Consider the following 19,271-nt stretch of genomic DNA (forward strand, 5'->3'; position numbering starts at 1 on the left):
TATACAAATTGTTGCTGCGAGTTTTCAAAATCTATTAAATAGTATCTCTTCATACATTTTATATAATAACATTTTTTATGTTTGAAAATCATCAGAACCATTTTAATAATGATTTCTTCTAGTTTTTAAAATCTTTCTATAACAACATTAGTTTCGACAATCAGCTGTTTTAATTTAAAAAAAATTAAATTTTAACTTAAGATACTATCAAAACAAATTATGGTTTTTCATTATGCAACGACTAATGTTTAACTATAATTTCTATTCTTAAAACCATCAAATTATGTATATACATACTTCTGAAAATCAAAGCTTCACGTAAACCAAAATAATATAGAATGCATTTGGTTGCTAACCATTTGTTATTGCCCGTAATCACGTAAAGCTCAATGTAAATGATACAGGTTGGAATTACGGAATCGATAATTTACGTCGCGCAACGGAGCGCATTTCTCATAGCGGACAGCCAAGGCATAATGCGGCTGCTTATTGTTGGCGTTAATAGACTCGGATGCGGTTAATTATCAACCTGATTGCTGTCCGTCTTGATTAATCGACTCAAAGTACACAAGAACAGTAGAAGTTTATATTAATGCCTTGAAACGCGGGTATAGAGTATAGACACAGAGAATACTCAACATCGTTCTAATTCTACTGTAAAGAAATATTATTGACACAGACCGGATATCAATTTCAATACAAGATCGACATATTTATATAGATTATCCTAAAGAATGCATATACTACAAATTATTTAAAGGAAATTTCTCTTTAGCAAATTTTATTGTGAACGTTGTATATCATGTAGAATCTCGAATTTAAATTTTTGGCTTGGTGAATTAAAAGTCGCAATATTTAACAAATGTTGCTTCGATTAATTAGAAAGAATAATATACATAATAATTAAGCACCATTAAAAATAAAAATGTGTGAAAACGCAACATTGATATTTTAACAATATTTAAAAAGATGCAAATATGAAAATATTCCAAGTGTCGATTTTGATCGGACGATTTTATGCGCGACGGATTTCTTCGGAAAATCAACATCGAGCCGAACAAAAAGCCGGTGAAGATGGAACGACTGGTATTAGAGAAAAGCTCGAATAAAACGAAGCTTAATGAGTTCACGAATTAGCAAGGCCGTCTGTCGTTTGTGTATTCCTTATACTGTCATTCCTTTCATCTCGCTCTTTTTCACCCTCGAACGTACACAGAGAATCAACAAGAGTTTTCGTAACTAGCGGAGGTCGGTTGATCGAAAGGGCTTCGCCCTAATTGAAACGCTACCGCGGCCGCCGCGGCGGCGCGGTCCGAATGAAAGAAAACGAATATCACTCGGCCGATTCTAACGGATGAATTATTCACGTGCCGCGCTCGCATGACCGGAAACTGCCTCCGGAATCTCCTGGACTTTTCACGAGCAATTAAATTGACGGTGCTCGACGGAACGGAGCGAACATTGTGCTATTTAATTAATAATATATATCGGACCACTGAAAGAAACGATTGGAACCTTTGCCCGGCAAATCTAATTTCGATCCTTCCTGCTGATTTAATCTACAACTAGATTAGCAGTTATTACTCTTTGATATAGTAACCTACAGCTTATACACGGAGAGAATTTTCTCTTAAAATTTACCCTGAAATCATGGTAGTTGTGGGACAACATGTACCACCAAGAATTTTATGCGAGCTATTCTGATTAATATCTACCAGAATAAAAAATATTAATATCTATTACATTAAAATATAAAATATGTTTGATTAATTTTACTATAATATATTTAGGAAATTTCAATAATTTTTCAAAATTTACCAATCTGCTTGGTAATTTTTATCACGTTGTTTGTAAAATGTCTTTTGTATATTTCAAAAATTCCTTGGTTGCCAAGTTGTCCCAAGTTTGTAGTGAATTTAAGGGTAAAATATAACAAAAAATTCTCTCCGTGTAGTATTAGGATACACAATTCTTAAAAGATTTCTTTTCTTTGAGCTTTCTATCTCACAAATTAAATGAATCGCAACGCGCTATTCGTATTCATATTCATTAAAGTAATGCGTATAAAAGATAGGGAAATAAGTACCCTCTATTTTTTACATTTATATTTACACGGGCATCGTATAAAATTACAACCTTATCTCTGTCTATATACCCGAAAGAAAAAAGGAAATAGATAAAGAGGCTAATGTCGTTTGCATTCTAAATTAGAACGCAACATTAATTAATTGGACCATTCTCTGTCCGTCAACGCTATCACACGTAAAGCAATTTCCTTAACATCGAAACTAGTCGCCGCGCGGCTATTGAATCGTTATCCCTGACATTACCGCGATTAAAATTAATTTGTTGATCAGAGTTGTACACGTGCGTTTCATGACACGACGTGCATTCGCGATGTATCCCCGCGGTATAGGTGGTCACGTGCGGGCGTTTGTACCAACCGATCGATCATCATTTTGCAACATGGGTATGCCACTTGCCATTCAGCGTGTACAAACTGCACGCCGCGTACAGATATGCCAAGCTGCACACGCGACTTGTACGTAGCATGTGTGCGATTGCGGACTGTATAAATAATCGCGTTCGCCGTATTAATCTCGCCGAGGTATCGAGAGCGGATAAATCCCTCGAACGCTCAAAATGTGTTGCCCGCCAACGTTTCAATTGCTCGATTCTGCGTTCGGAATCCGTATTGGCAGCTGAAAACCGAGAATCGTGCGCCTATGTGTGCAAGCGTGTAATGTGATGCTGATAATGAATGATAAAAGAGAAAGAGAAAATTATAACGCGTCGTACGTTAATGAATGCTTTTATTGTCAATGAATTAAGACCGGCGTTGTTTTCGTTCGGCTTCGCGTGCCCCTTGGCATGCATACTCTCCCCGTCATTCTTGCATATAAATTCAATCTCTAATTATACACGCCGCGCATCGCGTGACGCATTCGAGGAGACTAAAAATATATTTCTATAATAAAGGTATGATCGGGAGAATGATACCTTTGTGCAAAATATACGCATTAGAGTGCATCTCATTTCCTAAGTCGATGCTATTTTCTGACTGAAAATTGATCCCTCCGCTTTACCTTGACAAGAAGTTTTCTTCATAAAATATGGCAAATAAATTGACATAACGGAAGGAGTGTAAATTCTGAAATGCGCGTAATTAAAATCCAACTAATTAGGCTGGAGTCAAATGGCATGTATTTTCCGCGTAACGCGTAACCGCGTAACCAATTAGAAGCGTTTCGCATTTTTGGTTATGCATATTCGCGTTTCTGATTGGTTACGCGATACGCGGAAAATATCAGTCCATGTGACCGCACCCTTACTCATGTTAATTACATGAAGTTTCAACTTTAACGTATGTTAAGTAGACAATTTAGCATACAAATCCTTAATTTTAATGTATATTAATTTATTGCTTCGTTCATTAATCATGGATCGTAAAAAACGCAGATTTACTTGGTCAAAAAATTGGTTTTTCAAAGGGCACACATCTATATATTTATATAATAGATTAATTCGCCCATTTTTATGTATTGATGATAGTTGCGATGTGAATGCCGCTTTACGAAAAGATATAGAAGGACGATCGAACCTACTTTCTCTATCCTAAGCGTTATACATCACGTGGCATAACCCTAAGGTCAGGGCCGTTGTATCAACTCGAAGTCGATAATTGTGCAAGGATGACCACACACGCGGTTGTATACAGCGACTTGTAAAAACTCGTGCAAACTTGCGCATACGGACAGCGATTTTCTTGTCAAACGTTTATTTTTGGCTCGCTGCCCGACTAGCATTTTCCACCATTTTTTTTTCACACTGATAATTGCCCGTCATAATTAGCGCTATCGATTCCTATCCCTTTCCCAACTCAATAACTAGCTTATATCCCGTTACCGCGCTATACATGATATTAGCGATCGTTAATAACCGTTTATTGCATTTAAAAAGTTTATAAAAAAGAAACAAAAATAACACCTTTCAGTCGTCAAATATTGATATCTCTTAATATTAAATATCTCTTTCTTTGATATCTAAATAGCGCTGTCAATAGGTAATAATAATAGGTGTATAATAATCGTCTTAACGTTACAAATTGCGCGCGAAAATATTTTTAATATGTCATAGTTTTTATATCTTGCATAAAAAAACTCATGCAAATATAAATATCACAGTATTTTATTTTACGTATAATCCATACGCATTACAAACGTGTGTATATTTAAAAATAAATAACGAAACAAAGTCACCACTCTCTTTCATATTGCACTTTACTGAAAAAAAAAATTGTGATAAAATATTTCTCAATGTCGCAAACATTTTCATGTTTGTTATGGCTCTGATTATAATCTTTATACAAAAAAAATGTGTTATTTATATTTGCCTAAAAAAGAGTCATGTGAGGAATGAAGGAGTTTATTAAAAAATCTCAGTTTCTTTATTTCCTTGATTCTTTGTTGATTTGATTTCATCATGTCACGCTTAGGCCGCGATACGTGGGGAAAAAAAATAATCACATTATCGAGAGTAACAGACCGTTTTCTGGAATGTGGCAAGTATTTCGTAGCTAAAATGTAACAAGGGCCGATCGAAAACTTCGACACAGCGCATGAATATTATCAATACAACCGTTCTCTCGCAAATCAATTTTAATCTAATGTAAAATCTCATAGGTATAAAAAAAATGTAACTCTCAAAATAGCAAAGTACGACATTTGGCGAAAAGAAACTTTAGAAAATAGAAATACTAGATGTGACAATATTTTCAATCAAATACACGACAAGTTGAGATAAATATTTGTATATTCTCCCCAGGAAATCATGTTACGTCTCATTTTTATTTTCTCCTGACAATCGCACACTGGTTCGCGATCAACCCTTAATCGCCACGTACAATCGATTGCATGACGAATGAATGACGTCGATATGGATCTCCGTGGAAAAAAATAAACAAATAAAGGACGCGCGACCGTATTTCCCCGTGAACCGATCACAATGGGAAAACTATGTCAGACTGGCGTGCGTCACCCAGATTGGGAAACGATCGGAAATCTATTTGAAATGAAAAGATACTCAAGTAATCCGATTAATCGATAACGTCGCAATTAAATTCCTTACAACAAGACGATAACAACAATCCGTATGATCAACTTGAAGAAATAATATAGTTAAAGATGTTTAGAATTTCAATATATATTACATCTGCTTTCGTTTTAATCAATTGAAATTTGAAGGAAAAAAAGAAATTAAAACGATACCATCGAGAGAGATTGTCACCACAGTTGATAATTTTTAATTTATGCTGTGAAATAAAACAATAGTTATAAGACAATAAGACGGAAAAAAAATTATTCCAATTGGATGATATTACAACTATGAACTTGCAAATTGCTATTTCCCCGCTGCGAAGGAAGTTTACGAATTGCGAATGAGAGAAATTAAAGTCGCACGAAAGTAGAAATGAAAACTTTTTTCGTTTGATCTTCAACGCAAGCCAGTTTTCGACGAGTCCATGAAACGACTTGCATTAATGAATTATTATATATATGTACATCTCTCGCACCGTGCGAGCTCCTACATTGTCACCGGTTGCATTATCGCTGTCGGTCGATAATTAATCGTAATAATTCGAACGCTTCTTTGTTATCGTCGAGTCAACAAGGGAAGAGTTCGTTTCATCTTAAAGCTAGTTTAGGGCAGAAAAATCTCGCACTATTGATCAACCCTTTTGCCCACCTCTGGGGGATTTTAATCTCGAAACTTCGTTCCTTTACTCGTGACGAATATCGCCACGTTGATAAGGAAAAGTTTCGGAATTCTTCGCGCAATTTTCCGCCATTTTCGGAATTTAAGCTGATTATCTCGGCAATAATTACATCACTGCTGAAATATTGCTCGTGATATCACCAATTCGCGATTTCCAGTTCTTAACAGCGACGATCACTAGCGTCACGTAGATTTTAAATCGAAATGCGAAACTATTATTTGTGAAATTCTTATCTTAAGATTTAAATATAAACCGTCCACATCGAAGAAACTATTAAAATACAAGAATCTTAACATTAACTGCCTCAAAGCCTATTACGATTTACCTTAATACGAATGCATGATATATTTCTAATTAAATTTCTATGTTAAAGCCAATTTAGATGTAAATGTAGTACGCAAATTTTCTAGAAAATTATCGAAATTTATGTAAATTTTGAATTATTGTTTATAATTACGAATATAAAGATTCGAAGATCACTTTGCGCGTAGCTCCTTCTTATTTAGGTTTTAATTAAATATATAATTTACAGCTTAGCGGATTTGCTTCGCGTTTCGATCAAGCTGAAATACGTTACACTAGCGCGCTCGCAAAAATAGCAATTATGATTTCTATGAATAATAAAATACGAGCTGGATTTGTCTCCGGCATATCGATTGGCTGCTCGTTCGTGAATCGGCCACACCGGGTCGGGTTTGCGGTTGAACTTTCGGCGGCGCGGCGTACTCGCGGATAGGCGGAGAGTTCGGTTAGATTTTAATGGAACGGGGATATATCGAGTTACGGGTTATTAATACGAGCGATTATCAGACGAGAGCACAGGACGGGCGCGAGCTCGGGGCAGGGACTCGATGCGATATATGTCAAGTTAATCTAAAAATGGAAGACATGGGACACGAGGCTGCGGAGAGATACGCTCCCCGCGAGAGATGGGAGTCGACAGTATCGCTGGAAGACGGGTCGATTCTATCGGATCTGGATCCCCTATGGATCTAATTGTATAAGCACAACGACGCGCAACCCTCGTAATTCTAGCTCCTCTTTCGTTCATTTCTCGATTTGCTTGCAATTTAATTACATATATCTAATAATTATTAATTCTATTTCATTATAATTATTAATAATTATTAATTAATAATCATATTGTTCATAAAATTGACAAACAAATGTAGTTTTAAAAAGAGGCAAACAAAAGTTTAATTTAACAGATTTGAAACTTGTGATATTGTTACTTTATCTAAAATATAAAATACACGTAAGAATAGTTATAATTGTTGCAATTAAATGTAAATTCAATAAAAACTTAATTATAGGAATAACAAAATTAATAAAGTCTTTTTGTTGAAATTATAAAATACAGGTTGCGTGTCATTGACTTGCGATATGATCGAGAGAAAAAGAGCGACTCGCTCAAGTTCTATATCAGTGCAAGGCAAAGGCATCCTATGAATCGAGATCTTTCATGGATCTACAATGTAAGGAAAACAAAAGAGTACTTCACTAAACTTCCATGAAAATTAGATGATTTCAATGGAAGACAATATTTCAGATGAAGGATAATACTGTTCCACCGACAATATGATCGATATGAAAGGAGTAATGATTTAAGGAAGAGGAAGAAAAAGAGGAAATACGATAAAGAATATTTGTGATAAAACGGTCGCAATATTAAAGAATCGTTTCTACTTTTTAAACATAAAAATTACCAGCTATTTTAAAAAGCGTAAATAAATCTTGAAAAATTTTAAAAACATAAACCTTAAAAAATTTAAAATTAAATAGATAAAGTTAACCTAAATTAAGTCACATTAATGTAATAAAAATTAGGTCTTAATAATTCTTGAAATGAAATATTGTAAGTAGCCTAATTGTCAAAATTGTTCTCATTCGGAATCGCCATCAGTATTTCACGAGCGTAATAAGGATTACTTATTCGTAAATTACGGTGTGGATTAACCGACGATTAGAAGGATGAGAAGGAAAGGATAAAACGGCAGTCGAGTATAGGGTCGCAAAAAATGAAAGCCAAGGTAACAGAGGCATTTGTTAATGGAATTTCAACGATGTTTCGTACTGGATCTATCGATCGAACGGGTTGATGAATGGCTGTTCATCACTTTTCATGTTTTTTATTTTTCTTCGTTAATACTGACCTTGGTTATATGAAGATCGATTTGTATGTAAATTTATGTCGACCGTCACTATCAATATGCGTTGAATGATACGACTTTACCTTTAAAATTTGTCTCGGCTTTGATCTTTGATGCGAGAAAAGCGAAAGTTTCTTCTCAAATATGGAAAAATATGTCGATCCTTCGGAAATCCCATTTATGCCATCGAGAGATATAGCAATAATTCCGCGATAAGATAGTCAAGGTAAATATTCAATATAATTCTACAACTCAATGATATATTTATGTAGATACCAACCAATGACATGATATATTATTAGAAATTGGGGAATTAATCATACTTCATTTATAAACATTATCAATATGTATTATTACTATAAATATATTGATAAAATTTTGCAGGTGACAAGACAATGTAATGAAATTTTAAAGTAGCTATTATCTCTTCCCGCAATTCTCGGAAAAAATGTTCCAGAAAAACGCACGTGACTCTGTGAGTTTTCTTCAAAGTACCAATATAATCCAGCGAGACGACTTTATTTCCTTCGCGCGGCACTCGAAACTATCACTCACAATCAGAGTGATGAAACGAAAACAGATAACGTCGGAAAAAGTCGAGGGAATAACGAAGGGAGACAGACACGTGGCCGTTTTATTTATATTATCAGATACTCGAGACGATCAAGACTTAAGAATCGCGAAGCTCGCCGAGAATGAAAACAAAAATATATCTGAGAAAATTGAAACCCGCCGGAAAATGTAATTGCGCTTTCTTTAATGTGATAGACCTGACGTGATAATTTCCTTGAAGGCAAATTTTTCTATATAAATCATATTCGGCATAATAAGCGAAAAGAAACAATAAAACAAATATTGTTTAAGTGTTATAAATTAAGTAAATTCAAGAATTGTATAAAGAGGAAGACGTTAAAGCAATTATAAAGAAGAATACAATACAGACGAAATAAATATTATCGAAAAAATATCGACATATAAAACTATTGTAATTTAATTTAATTTATTTCTTCTCGTTCTTAAGTAATATTACATGGAGCCCGATTAATATAAATAATATCAAGAAATGGAAGAATAAATTACGAGGAGAGAGTAAAAAGTTCAGTGCACTTGCCATTACTCTATCTTTATAATTATGACATCGATTTAGAATTTGATAAAGGGATAGCAACTACTATGAGATAATGTCTTTTCTTCCGGGGATGCCTAGTTACCGACGACAAAATACTGAGTTCGTCACGATAAATGTGCGCGATAAGATTCTTCGGTCAACGCGTACCTGAGCAATCCTAAAGATTAGTCAATAGAGTAACGTAGCGGAACGGAATGCTCGCATGCTGGACACCTCATTTGGTCTGCCAATCTGGACATTTTCAACGATAAATCTCTCTGGAAACCAAGCGAGCGAAACGTCGGCGACCCTATTAATTGCCGCGCCCTCATGATGGAGATTAAAATCGAGATTATCGCCTAATTCCTAAAGCGAGCGCCAGACTATGCGCGTATTCGCAATTCACGTGATTCGCAATCCATGTGTAGTATTCGCAAATAGTGCGGAGAGAAAATTCGTCGAATTCGCATTCGTGATTCGTGTTAATTCGCCAGCGTAGTGGTTTCTCAACGAATTCAAAGGATGCAAATCACCACGAATCGGTACATTTGTATTGATTCGTATGAATTGCGAAGAGTGGTGGGTCCACGTTGGCAAATAATAAATTTCTGACAAATTACTATGACTCGCGAATCACGAATCGCGCGAATTGTGCATAGTCTAACGCCAGCTTAAGAATATCAATCCAAAATTCGTACCTTCAACGGCAGTGCTGGACAGAGATAGACAATACAGATCAAATCTATGAATCTCTTTCGACAATCGAAGTTTAGCTCTAGAACAACTTTAACTTAACTTTCTCGACTTTAATTCGGGATGATCTATCAAGAGCAAACAAGGTGGATTAATTTCTCGACTGTATCCAATCTAACCTTCAACTTCTCTTATATATTATGCCATTTTTATATTCTTCGAGTTTGGACTCTCCTTTTTTGGAAAAAAAAAACGTTTCTCTTTTTGTTATTATATAAAATACATTACAAAAATAATAAATAAATTCTCATATTAAACTTCATGCTACTTAAAAAAATGAAAGCTCTTTTCTATATTATAATATAATAAATTATTCATCTAAATAGACTTGTGTATTTTATAATCATTATTTCAAATAAACATAACAAGATAAAAACCCTATATTATCGATCTCTAATTAAAAATAAAATATAATACGAATGTATCAACGAGATATCATGATTTGGCAAAAAATAAAGACGTAATTTGATGAATTTCTAAATGGGAACGCAAACTATGATTTCATTACTCTGATCTATCATGGACTACAAGCGAGCTAAATGTAACTCAACCCGTTCTTGCCTTTAATGAAATTTTGTTTTGTCTTTGTTTTCGTCTTGAAAATCAAAAGATCCAATCTTCTCACCGAATAAATAGACATATCTCCATCAATTTCATTAATCTCCTTAGATCTACGATTTAATCTTCAAGAAAGTTTAACCGCGCTGAAGAACAAACGGTACCGAAAGGACAATTAACATTCTCGCCAGAGAAGAGAAACTGCACGTTGTATTAATGACAGCAGAAACGAAGATAGAGTAGCTACGGTGCCCTGCAAAGAAAGACAGAGTACATCCGACGCGCCTCTGTCTCGTTCTCCGTTCGCGATACGCATTGCAGTTAGTCTTTGTCGTCAGAGGCCCCAGTTAATCGTAAATTTTGACTGAGAGCGACTAGAACGACCCTGAGGGATCAAGAATGAGGAGAAACAACTGGCTGCGACCGTTAAGCTGCTCGCTCGGTTGGAAACAGCTGATTTCCATTAGTAGCGACGATTAAGAGCGTCGTATCCGAGTTAAGCGCTCCTCGGCAAGACGTTCGTTTAATTAAGATCCCTTACTCGCGATGTAACTATACAATCGGTACGAGCCAGCCTCGTGCGAGTCGCGTTCTTGTATCGATTTAATTCTCCCTCGCACGCGAGTAAAGGTCGGTTTCGTCTTGTCGAGCCGAGGAGCGCTTAAAGGAGTAATACTTTCGTCGTAGTTGAAGCGATTAATTTCAACGCAAGGCTGGAATATGCACAAATGTCTCATTCGCGACATCATTTTTGTTTCCTTAAGTCCATCCGAGAAATTCGCTAAAAATTATTATCAACACCTGAGAATTCGACAGGAATAGCCAACAGCATCTTCGAAGAACAAGAATCCCAATCGACAGTCCCAGAATTCGGCGAGAGTGACCGGGGGTCGCGCTGCGATGCGTTTCGTCCCCGGCAATCGATTTCGAAAGATCGATTCCGTCCGCCGGATAATTAAGAATCGCGTATTCGACAGTCCTTACCCCGGCTCACACCCTCGTCTCGTTGTACGGGCTGGACGAGCTCGCGCCCTGACGACGCTGCCGATCGGTATCGCCCGGCATGTTGAACACGACGTTCGGCACGGTCGTCGGATCGACCGTGGCCGGCTGATAGTGCGAACGACCGGGTTGCGATTGGTGAGAATGGGAGGAGGACGAGGGCGCGGTATCGTTTATAGAGGTAATCGAGGCGAGTATACGTCGACCGCGTACCTGGTAACGTTGGGGGTAGCAGCGCCCGCAGCAGGACTGCAGCAGGCCGCCCCTGGAGGCAGTGCTGTGCGCGGGGGAGGTCAGGGGCGATGGCGAGCCCGGCCTCTTCGGAGCGCCGTTGTACGGCACCTCCATCTCCACGAATTCGCGGTCCTGGAAAAAACAATAACAAACGGAGCTTTTAGGCGAGAGGGCTTTCTCAATCTGACGGAATTTGAGCTTGTGAAACGCTGAAGAAAAGAGCCATGCTGCAGATTCATTCATGCGCAATGATGATAATGAAGATATTCGTTGAGCTGTGAAAGGTTCAGATAACGAATAAAAGAAATGAACTAAGTGGAGTAATAAAAAGACTGGGCTAAAGTTAAAGGACAAAACAGATATTCGATGAACTAAGACAGATCGAGACAAGAATAAGGGAAAATAAAGAATGGAAAAAAGATAAATCAAATATATGACTGCGTATATACTGTATACACAAAGAAGTACCCAAAAATTTCCGAATAATTTTTAAACTCCTTCAAAGTACTCTCCGTGTGACTTAATGCAACAATCCTAGCGTCTCTCCCACTTCAAGAAACACTGTCTAAATTCTTCTTCCAAAATGCTGTTAAATGTTGCCAGCGATTCTCGTTGAACCTCGTCAATGTCAGCAAACCCCCCCCCCCCATTAAGTTGCTGCTTCATTCGTGGGAATAAAAAGAAGTCACAAGGGATGAGGTCGAGTGAATAGGGCGGGTAGGGCGCAGTTACCATTTTATTTTTAGCCAAAATCTGCTGAACGCTCAAGGCTGTACAGGGGCATTGTCGTGAGGTAGAAACCAATCACCACTCTTCCACTTTTCCACTTTTCTTCCACTCTTTCTCGCCCCTTGTGACTTTTTTATTGCCACGAATGAAATAGCAGCTTCAGAATCTACTCAAGAATATTCTATGCAGAGTAGCAGCGAAACTTTGATGCTGGATTCTTCGGATGATTCTCAATCCAGTAAAGAGCAAAACTACTATAATGCAGCACGATTATTTGCAGGACTAATACCATTTAAGAGTAATTTTCTAATTGCGTAGCTTCGTAATTGTAATTTTATTATTATTTTTTTATTTAAAATTATGACGATATTTGTATTCATTTATTTATATTTTAGTTATCAAACGAGACATTGAGTTTTTAAAATTTCTTCTCGTAGCTCTTAGACATTCATATGAATCTGAAGCAAAAGCCGACCGAAATAATAGAAAAAATTTTTAGGTAAAGGGGAGCCCTGAAAGAATTCAATATAATTATATGTATTTTATTTTTCCATTTTATTATTTTGCTTTCTTTCTTTTTTGATACAGATTCCGGCGGAAATGGTGAAACCTGGGGACAACCTAGTAAAAGCTGCTAACATTTATTGTTAAAAAATTATATTTTTACTGACATAAGCTTATTAACCGATTTTCGAACAATTATTGCAGATGGAGATATTACCAAATAGCAGCTTTTATTTATCTCGAGAGAAAATCGCTTACATCGAATTAAAATCAACAACGGAAAATCAGGAATGCGACTGGAAAAGGCTTGTGCGAGAAACTCTCATAGAGGTGTACGGTGAGAGCATCACCAACTTTTCTGCCACTGGAAAAAAAGACGCTCGACCTGCAATTAATGCTATACTTTTTAAAGCTTTATTTAGTACGTAATTTTAGGCTATTATTTATTTTTATTTTAATACTTTATTACGGATAATCAGTAGTATTTTTGTTATAGATTGGGCAACTCAGAAAGCTGGAAGACCGATAACTCGGAAAGCATAGGTATGTACAGTGCATACATAAGTGTGCGTCAAACAAACGCAAATATAGAACAAAGAAAGAAATAATAAGATTCAGTGATAGTTCGTTAATAAAATGGGTGAAAATTTAATAGGCTTCCCAATTTGGCGAATCAGGATTTTTTTATTCAACATGATAAGTCGTATGAAAATCGTTGAAAGTCGTATAAAAGTCGGTTGAATACTTACTCATCCCAGCTTTTATGTTTTGTAATTATATGTCTTATGCGGTCATCATCGACACAGTTGGATATTAAAATTGATTCACCACATTCACCACAATTTGCATCTTTTTAACTGAGGCTGCAGTACATCATCCTCGAATAAATGCTTAATTTCTTCGATTGTCGGTAATTTTTTATGAGAATCCATTGTATATCAAAGGGCACGTGTCTAGCTGCTTACTAAGGCTGAGTTCGGGGAGCGCTATTTGCTTATTCTATCCTTGTTCTACACTTAGCGCTATTAGTGCTATTTGCTTATTCTATCCTTGTTCTACACTTGATGAGCGATAAAGATAGAATGATGCAATAGCGCTAATAGCGCGCTCCCCGAATGCAGCCTATATAGTTCATACAGAAAGAAATTACCTCAACACGCGTTTGAAATACTGATCACAAAGATCGAAAAGAAAAACACTATTTATTTACTAGAATGTATGTAAATATAAATATGTAATTTAAATTTGCCTAACTACCAGATCGTACCGTCCTATCTTTATTTATCCTATTACTAATTGGAAACTTTAAAATATTGAACAATTTTCTAAAATTTGTTTAATATAATAATAATAAATGATACTTGTGATATTTGAATATTTGGTTTGATTAATAAAGATAAAGTATAAAAAATATTTAATTTATCAATTATTACAAAACACATTTAAAAAAGTATCATTATCTTATAATTTATAATATAATACATTCGTGTTAAAAATTAAACTAGTTTCCAAGTAATATTTACTTACTTAACATAGAATTAGTAATATTTTTTATTTACTATTATATCTCAAATGTATTTTTTGTGATATAGTTTCTGGGCACAATTTGATATTTATTTAATTTTAAAATATAAAAATATTCTTATTAGTACTATATATACTCATTGTCAGTAGAATTAAGTGTAAATCAACTGTATTAAACAGCAACTTATTAACGGTAGCTGTATTAAAGTGTAACTGTATTAGATTTTATTGAAATAATTATGATAGAACAACGAAGAAACTAATATTTTGAATTATTTAATATTTCATTATTACATTTACTCTACTTGCATTTAATGCATTTCTTAATTTCAATAAGCAATGTATTAATTATGTACTTTACTTAACTGCAGAGTATATAATACGATAAGCAAGTATATTATTTATTATTTGCTTATCATATTTAGTCTATCTACAGTTAAGCAAATTATATAATACATTGTTTATTGAAATCAAGATGCACATTAAATGCAAGTATAGTACATGAGATAATGAAGAATATTAAATAATTCAAAATAATTATTTCCTAGAAATGTTTATAGCACAGAATCTGGAGCCCTTTTAGAGGTTCTCAGCAGATACTCTTTTAAGCCTACACATGGAATAAACGGCAATAAGCGACAATTCGTAGCATCAAAGGAGGGTAATAGCCATATATTGTTTTGCGCTTGAAAGCCTACATTGGTTCTCTAAATTCGGCGAAATTTGCAGACCTAATCTATGTTAAAAATTTCGATTCGGGTAACTTTAGTAAGTGTGTTTTTAAACAACTTGTAACGTTGCCCAACGTGGGTGACCGAATTTCTACTCCACAAATCCTGCACTTTGCGAGCAAAGGTTCTAATTTTTCGAAATAATCCCACAACTCGCTGATTAGCCTCCCTTTCGGTGCCATTATAACAGTTCTATACACAGGTTGTCAGATACTAAATGTGGTACAAAATTCGCCTCGACAAGCGTTCGAAATCTGCTCACAAAAGTCGAAGAGAGAAGGGAGGCGTTTTGCTGACATTGGCGAGGTTCAATGAGAAACGCTGGCAGTCCTTAACAACATTCTTCTGTGGAAGAAGAATTTAGACTGTGTTTCTTAAAGTGGGAAAGGCGCTGAGATTGTTGCATCAATCACATAGAGAGTAGGTACTTCAAAGAGGGTTGAAGTTTTAAACCTATAAGTGCACTTTAAATATTTTTCTTTTTTTAATAATTCCAGTAACTTTTAAATATCCTCTCGTATATACATATAATTCATATATTTATGTATGTATGTATATTATATATATATATATATATATATATGTAAGGATTAAAAGAAGAACATTGAAGTTTATTGATTTAGATGCTAAAAAGAAGATTCACGCGTGGAACTGACAATGAGTAGAGCAGCGCTGAAGAACGGAAAGAATAATTGGATTGGATAGGAGAATGTAATAAGAAAAACTACAACGTGCAGGATCCTTCTAGGTCTATCCATCTTTCGAAAAAGGGCAAGGAATTGCGAAGCTAAAGATGCCACCAATTCTCAAGTGGAACACATTAATTAGGACACGTCGCATTGGTGAAAAGCTTGAGTTGAACCATGCAAGATGAGACATGGATAAACGCTTTCGTTTATTATTTAACACGCTGAATAAATGATGAAAAAGCGTTATTGCTTTGTCAATATTTATCTACAGCGGAAGCACATTAGTTACAACGGGGACATATCTATAAATTTATCATCACATGGTTTTAACCAACTGTAATGGAATTATTATCTAACTATTATTTCTTTGAATATTACACTTAAAAACAAAATGATTAATCGTCTCGTTGCGTGTAAAAAGCACTGCGTTGCATCAGAAAATAAACATATTAGCAGGCTTTCAACATAATCACATCTTACACTTTCTTGATGAGTGTAAATTTCCTCTCATATAAAACTTCTCTGACGTATTTTTCATTAAATTTTAATTCCCGACGGGTAATAATTTCGCGCTACAGCTAGCTTAATTAATTAATCCACTTTGCATACAATGTCGCTTTCGCGCCGAGACAGGACGCGGCAAAGCTGTAGGTATTTCTTGACACGTTGCCGTCGCTGACCCAAGTTTCGGTCTGCCATGTATTGGCTTAATCTATGTACGAAGTTGCTGGTTAACCCGAATTAAGCCGAGACGAGACAGCAAGTAGCGCGCCCTTTCCGTTGTTTCTCGCTGTTAAGCCATTTCATATTACTTGTATTTTGTTCGCGGCTCCACGAACTTCCGTTTGAATTACGTCGTATGTATTTCGCGCATTAATTTGAGACGCCGCGAGCGTAATTACAATTGGCTAACGCTCTAATTACATCTGCTCACATATTACTGCTCTTATCACACGAATAAGCTTCAATGAAATATCGAGAAAAGATAATAATAACTAACGTTTATTTAGTAATTAAATTGATTTACCATGAATAATGATTCGTTTTCCATCGATAGCCATGTCATTTACAAACATATTTCGATATATTTCAACATTTTTATTTTGTTTATGTCATTTATTTAATCTTTCATGCATATTATTCATCAAGTGGCACTAAGACAACAGCAATGGAAAAATAATTCGCGCTGTTTGAGAAAAGAAAATATGCAAATAAAACTTTGCAAGAAAAGAGTACTTTGTTCTGAATATCTCAGAACTTCTTTTACAGCATTTTTCAATTCAATTCCTTTTCCATCTTTTTCCACTTTAACTTCATTTTTCACTTTTTTAAATTTATCTTTTTACGTAATGCGATGTCTGTCATTGTTTTTTTTATTGGGAATAAGTTGTTTAATTATTAGAAAAGTTTCGACAGATATGTAAAGATGTACACGCAAATATATATACAATACATATACGCGAGGGATTCTGTGATCCGCGTAAGAAACGGAATGCCTTGAGGAAATCCTGCGGGGACGATGCTCGGAAAACGAGAGGTTATCGAGTGATCTCAATGTCGCTCGAGTGAACGTCGCGTTCTTGGGCGCTGCGCGAAGGGATATTGCTCGTACAGAATGGAGCAGCGCCTCGATCGCTTTTGCGATAAACGCGCCCGAGCAACTCGACAAGGTCCGCGTAAACTGGCAAAAGCTTTTCATCATATGCGATAGATGACGATCGCGATCGCGATAACTGTTCCCTTGCCGTTTTGCATAATTAGTTGATTAAGATCGTTTCGCTATAGATTAACGTTGTAAGGCAATTATATATTTTGTATATAAAATATTTATGTGTAAAACTGATGAGAGATAAAAAGCATTATAGTGTTGTAGTGACATAAAGAAAGATGAAATATCGATTACATGATCGAAAATTCTGTATTTATATATGTGCTATATAACAGTAAATAAACTGTATATAGTTGATATAATAAAAGAATATAATGTAAAAGAAAAAAGAGAGATGCAAGCAACTTTTACTGGCTTATTATGTCGACATAAAGTATTGATATCATAGTTATGCAAAAAGATATCGCGTCGTAGAACGGCTTTGTCAGCTTTTCGAAGAATTCCCGAAGGAGCCATGCACGGCTTTCAATGCTACAGATGGCTCGCATTCGAGCAAACTCGATCTTGGAAAACTACAGGATTACTCGCGAGAGACTGTCCGTATTTCAACGCGTAGACCTTCCGGAGGGACGCGATTTGTCCTCGCCAAGCCCTCATCGTTTGAGCCAGGCGTATTCTAATCCCGATGCAAGAGTCAGCAGTGATTTATACAACAGAAACACGCGGGATTATCGTTGACGACCTGCGCCGCAAAATTTACTCCAAATAATTTCACAATGTGAATTATTCGATTTTAAATTATTTAAATTTTCTTTTCGCTGAAAAATTTTGAAATAAAATATTCTGTAATTAGTAAAAATTGATTTGCATATACAGAAATTAAGGAAAACATTGAATTTTAATTAGTCTTAAGTACTGTTATAGGAAGCCAATTGGCAAACAGTCAAATATCTATTTTTCTTAATTATGTTTCGTTGACCATTATTTTAAGTTCTCTATTACTAATTAATTTTACTTCTTGTCATTTTGTTTGTTTCAATCTAATCGTTACTCATTGACTTTTATTTAATCTTAGAACCATTAACGGCTTAATTAAAAACTATAAACTGCTGCTCTACTTACTGCTACTGACTACTTGTTTTATCCGTTAGATATCCCTATACCTGTGTCATAGGACGCGCAGATTCGCGCATTCAAACATCAAATTGATGTAACTTTGTCTATAATCTTTTGTATGAGCGTTTTAATGATTTCATAAGGTCAGCTTCTATATTTTATACTCCTTGATAGCGCAAATTATAAAGGAATCACACCATTTGATGTGTATATATATACATTATAAAACGAGAATTCTTCATCTCGCTACGAGATTTCTCTAAACCTGAGAGATTCAAGGATTTAAATAGCCTCTTTCGGCCTCTATCCGATGCAGCCTGAGAGTTATTCACCCACAAGATCGGCCCATATTCCATCGGCAAAGATCTTCCCTGCTGCCCCTCGGTAAAGGCCAGATTAGACTCGTCCTTATCGCGTCTTTACCACATCCTCGAGAGGTAACCGAGCATAAGGATAAAACGAGGAGCCTTCTCATGGGGACAAGATATCGGTCCAATAAAAGACGTCATCTCCCCTGTTATTTTCTCAAGAGAGCTCGCTAGTACGCTCCTGCACGTATCACATTGTTCGCGCGGATATCGCGCGAAAGGGAGCGCCCGCTAATGACGGTATCGCAGAAAGATGGATGGGTCGGATGCGCCAGTGCGACGGGCCGATCGATTCCTCGAAATTTTTGCCGATCCCTGATACTGATGGACGAACAATTAACGTGAAATATGTATCTCGAGGTTCAGACTTTCGAATAGAGCGAGTGCACACCGTCGAATTTTCTTCCGCGTGTCATTTTA

The 19,271-nt window shown here is 35.8% G+C and overlaps 1 protein-coding gene across 1 annotated transcript in view; it reads right to left on the bottom strand.

The window, feature by feature from the left end:
• Positions 1 to 3,922: 3,922 nt before the first annotated feature.
• Positions 3,923 to 19,271, bottom strand: part of Shal (potassium voltage-gated channel protein Shal) — a 224,257-nt gene continuing 208,908 nt past the window's right edge. The window contains exon 4 of the mRNA XM_071704304.1: positions 3,923 to 11,713. Within this exon, the coding sequence (XP_071560405.1) occupies positions 11,336 to 11,713 (378 nt within the window). The 3' untranslated portion in view covers positions 3,923 to 11,335. The remainder of the gene's footprint in view (positions 11,714 to 19,271) is intronic.

The sequence above is a fragment of the Temnothorax nylanderi genome, unplaced genomic scaffold (assembly GCF_030848795.1).
Source record: "Temnothorax nylanderi isolate EJ_2023f unplaced genomic scaffold, tnyl_v1.0 TNYL_tig0040_pilon, whole genome shotgun sequence".
In the NCBI taxonomy this organism is placed as follows: domain Eukaryota; kingdom Metazoa; phylum Arthropoda; class Insecta; order Hymenoptera; family Formicidae; genus Temnothorax; species Temnothorax nylanderi.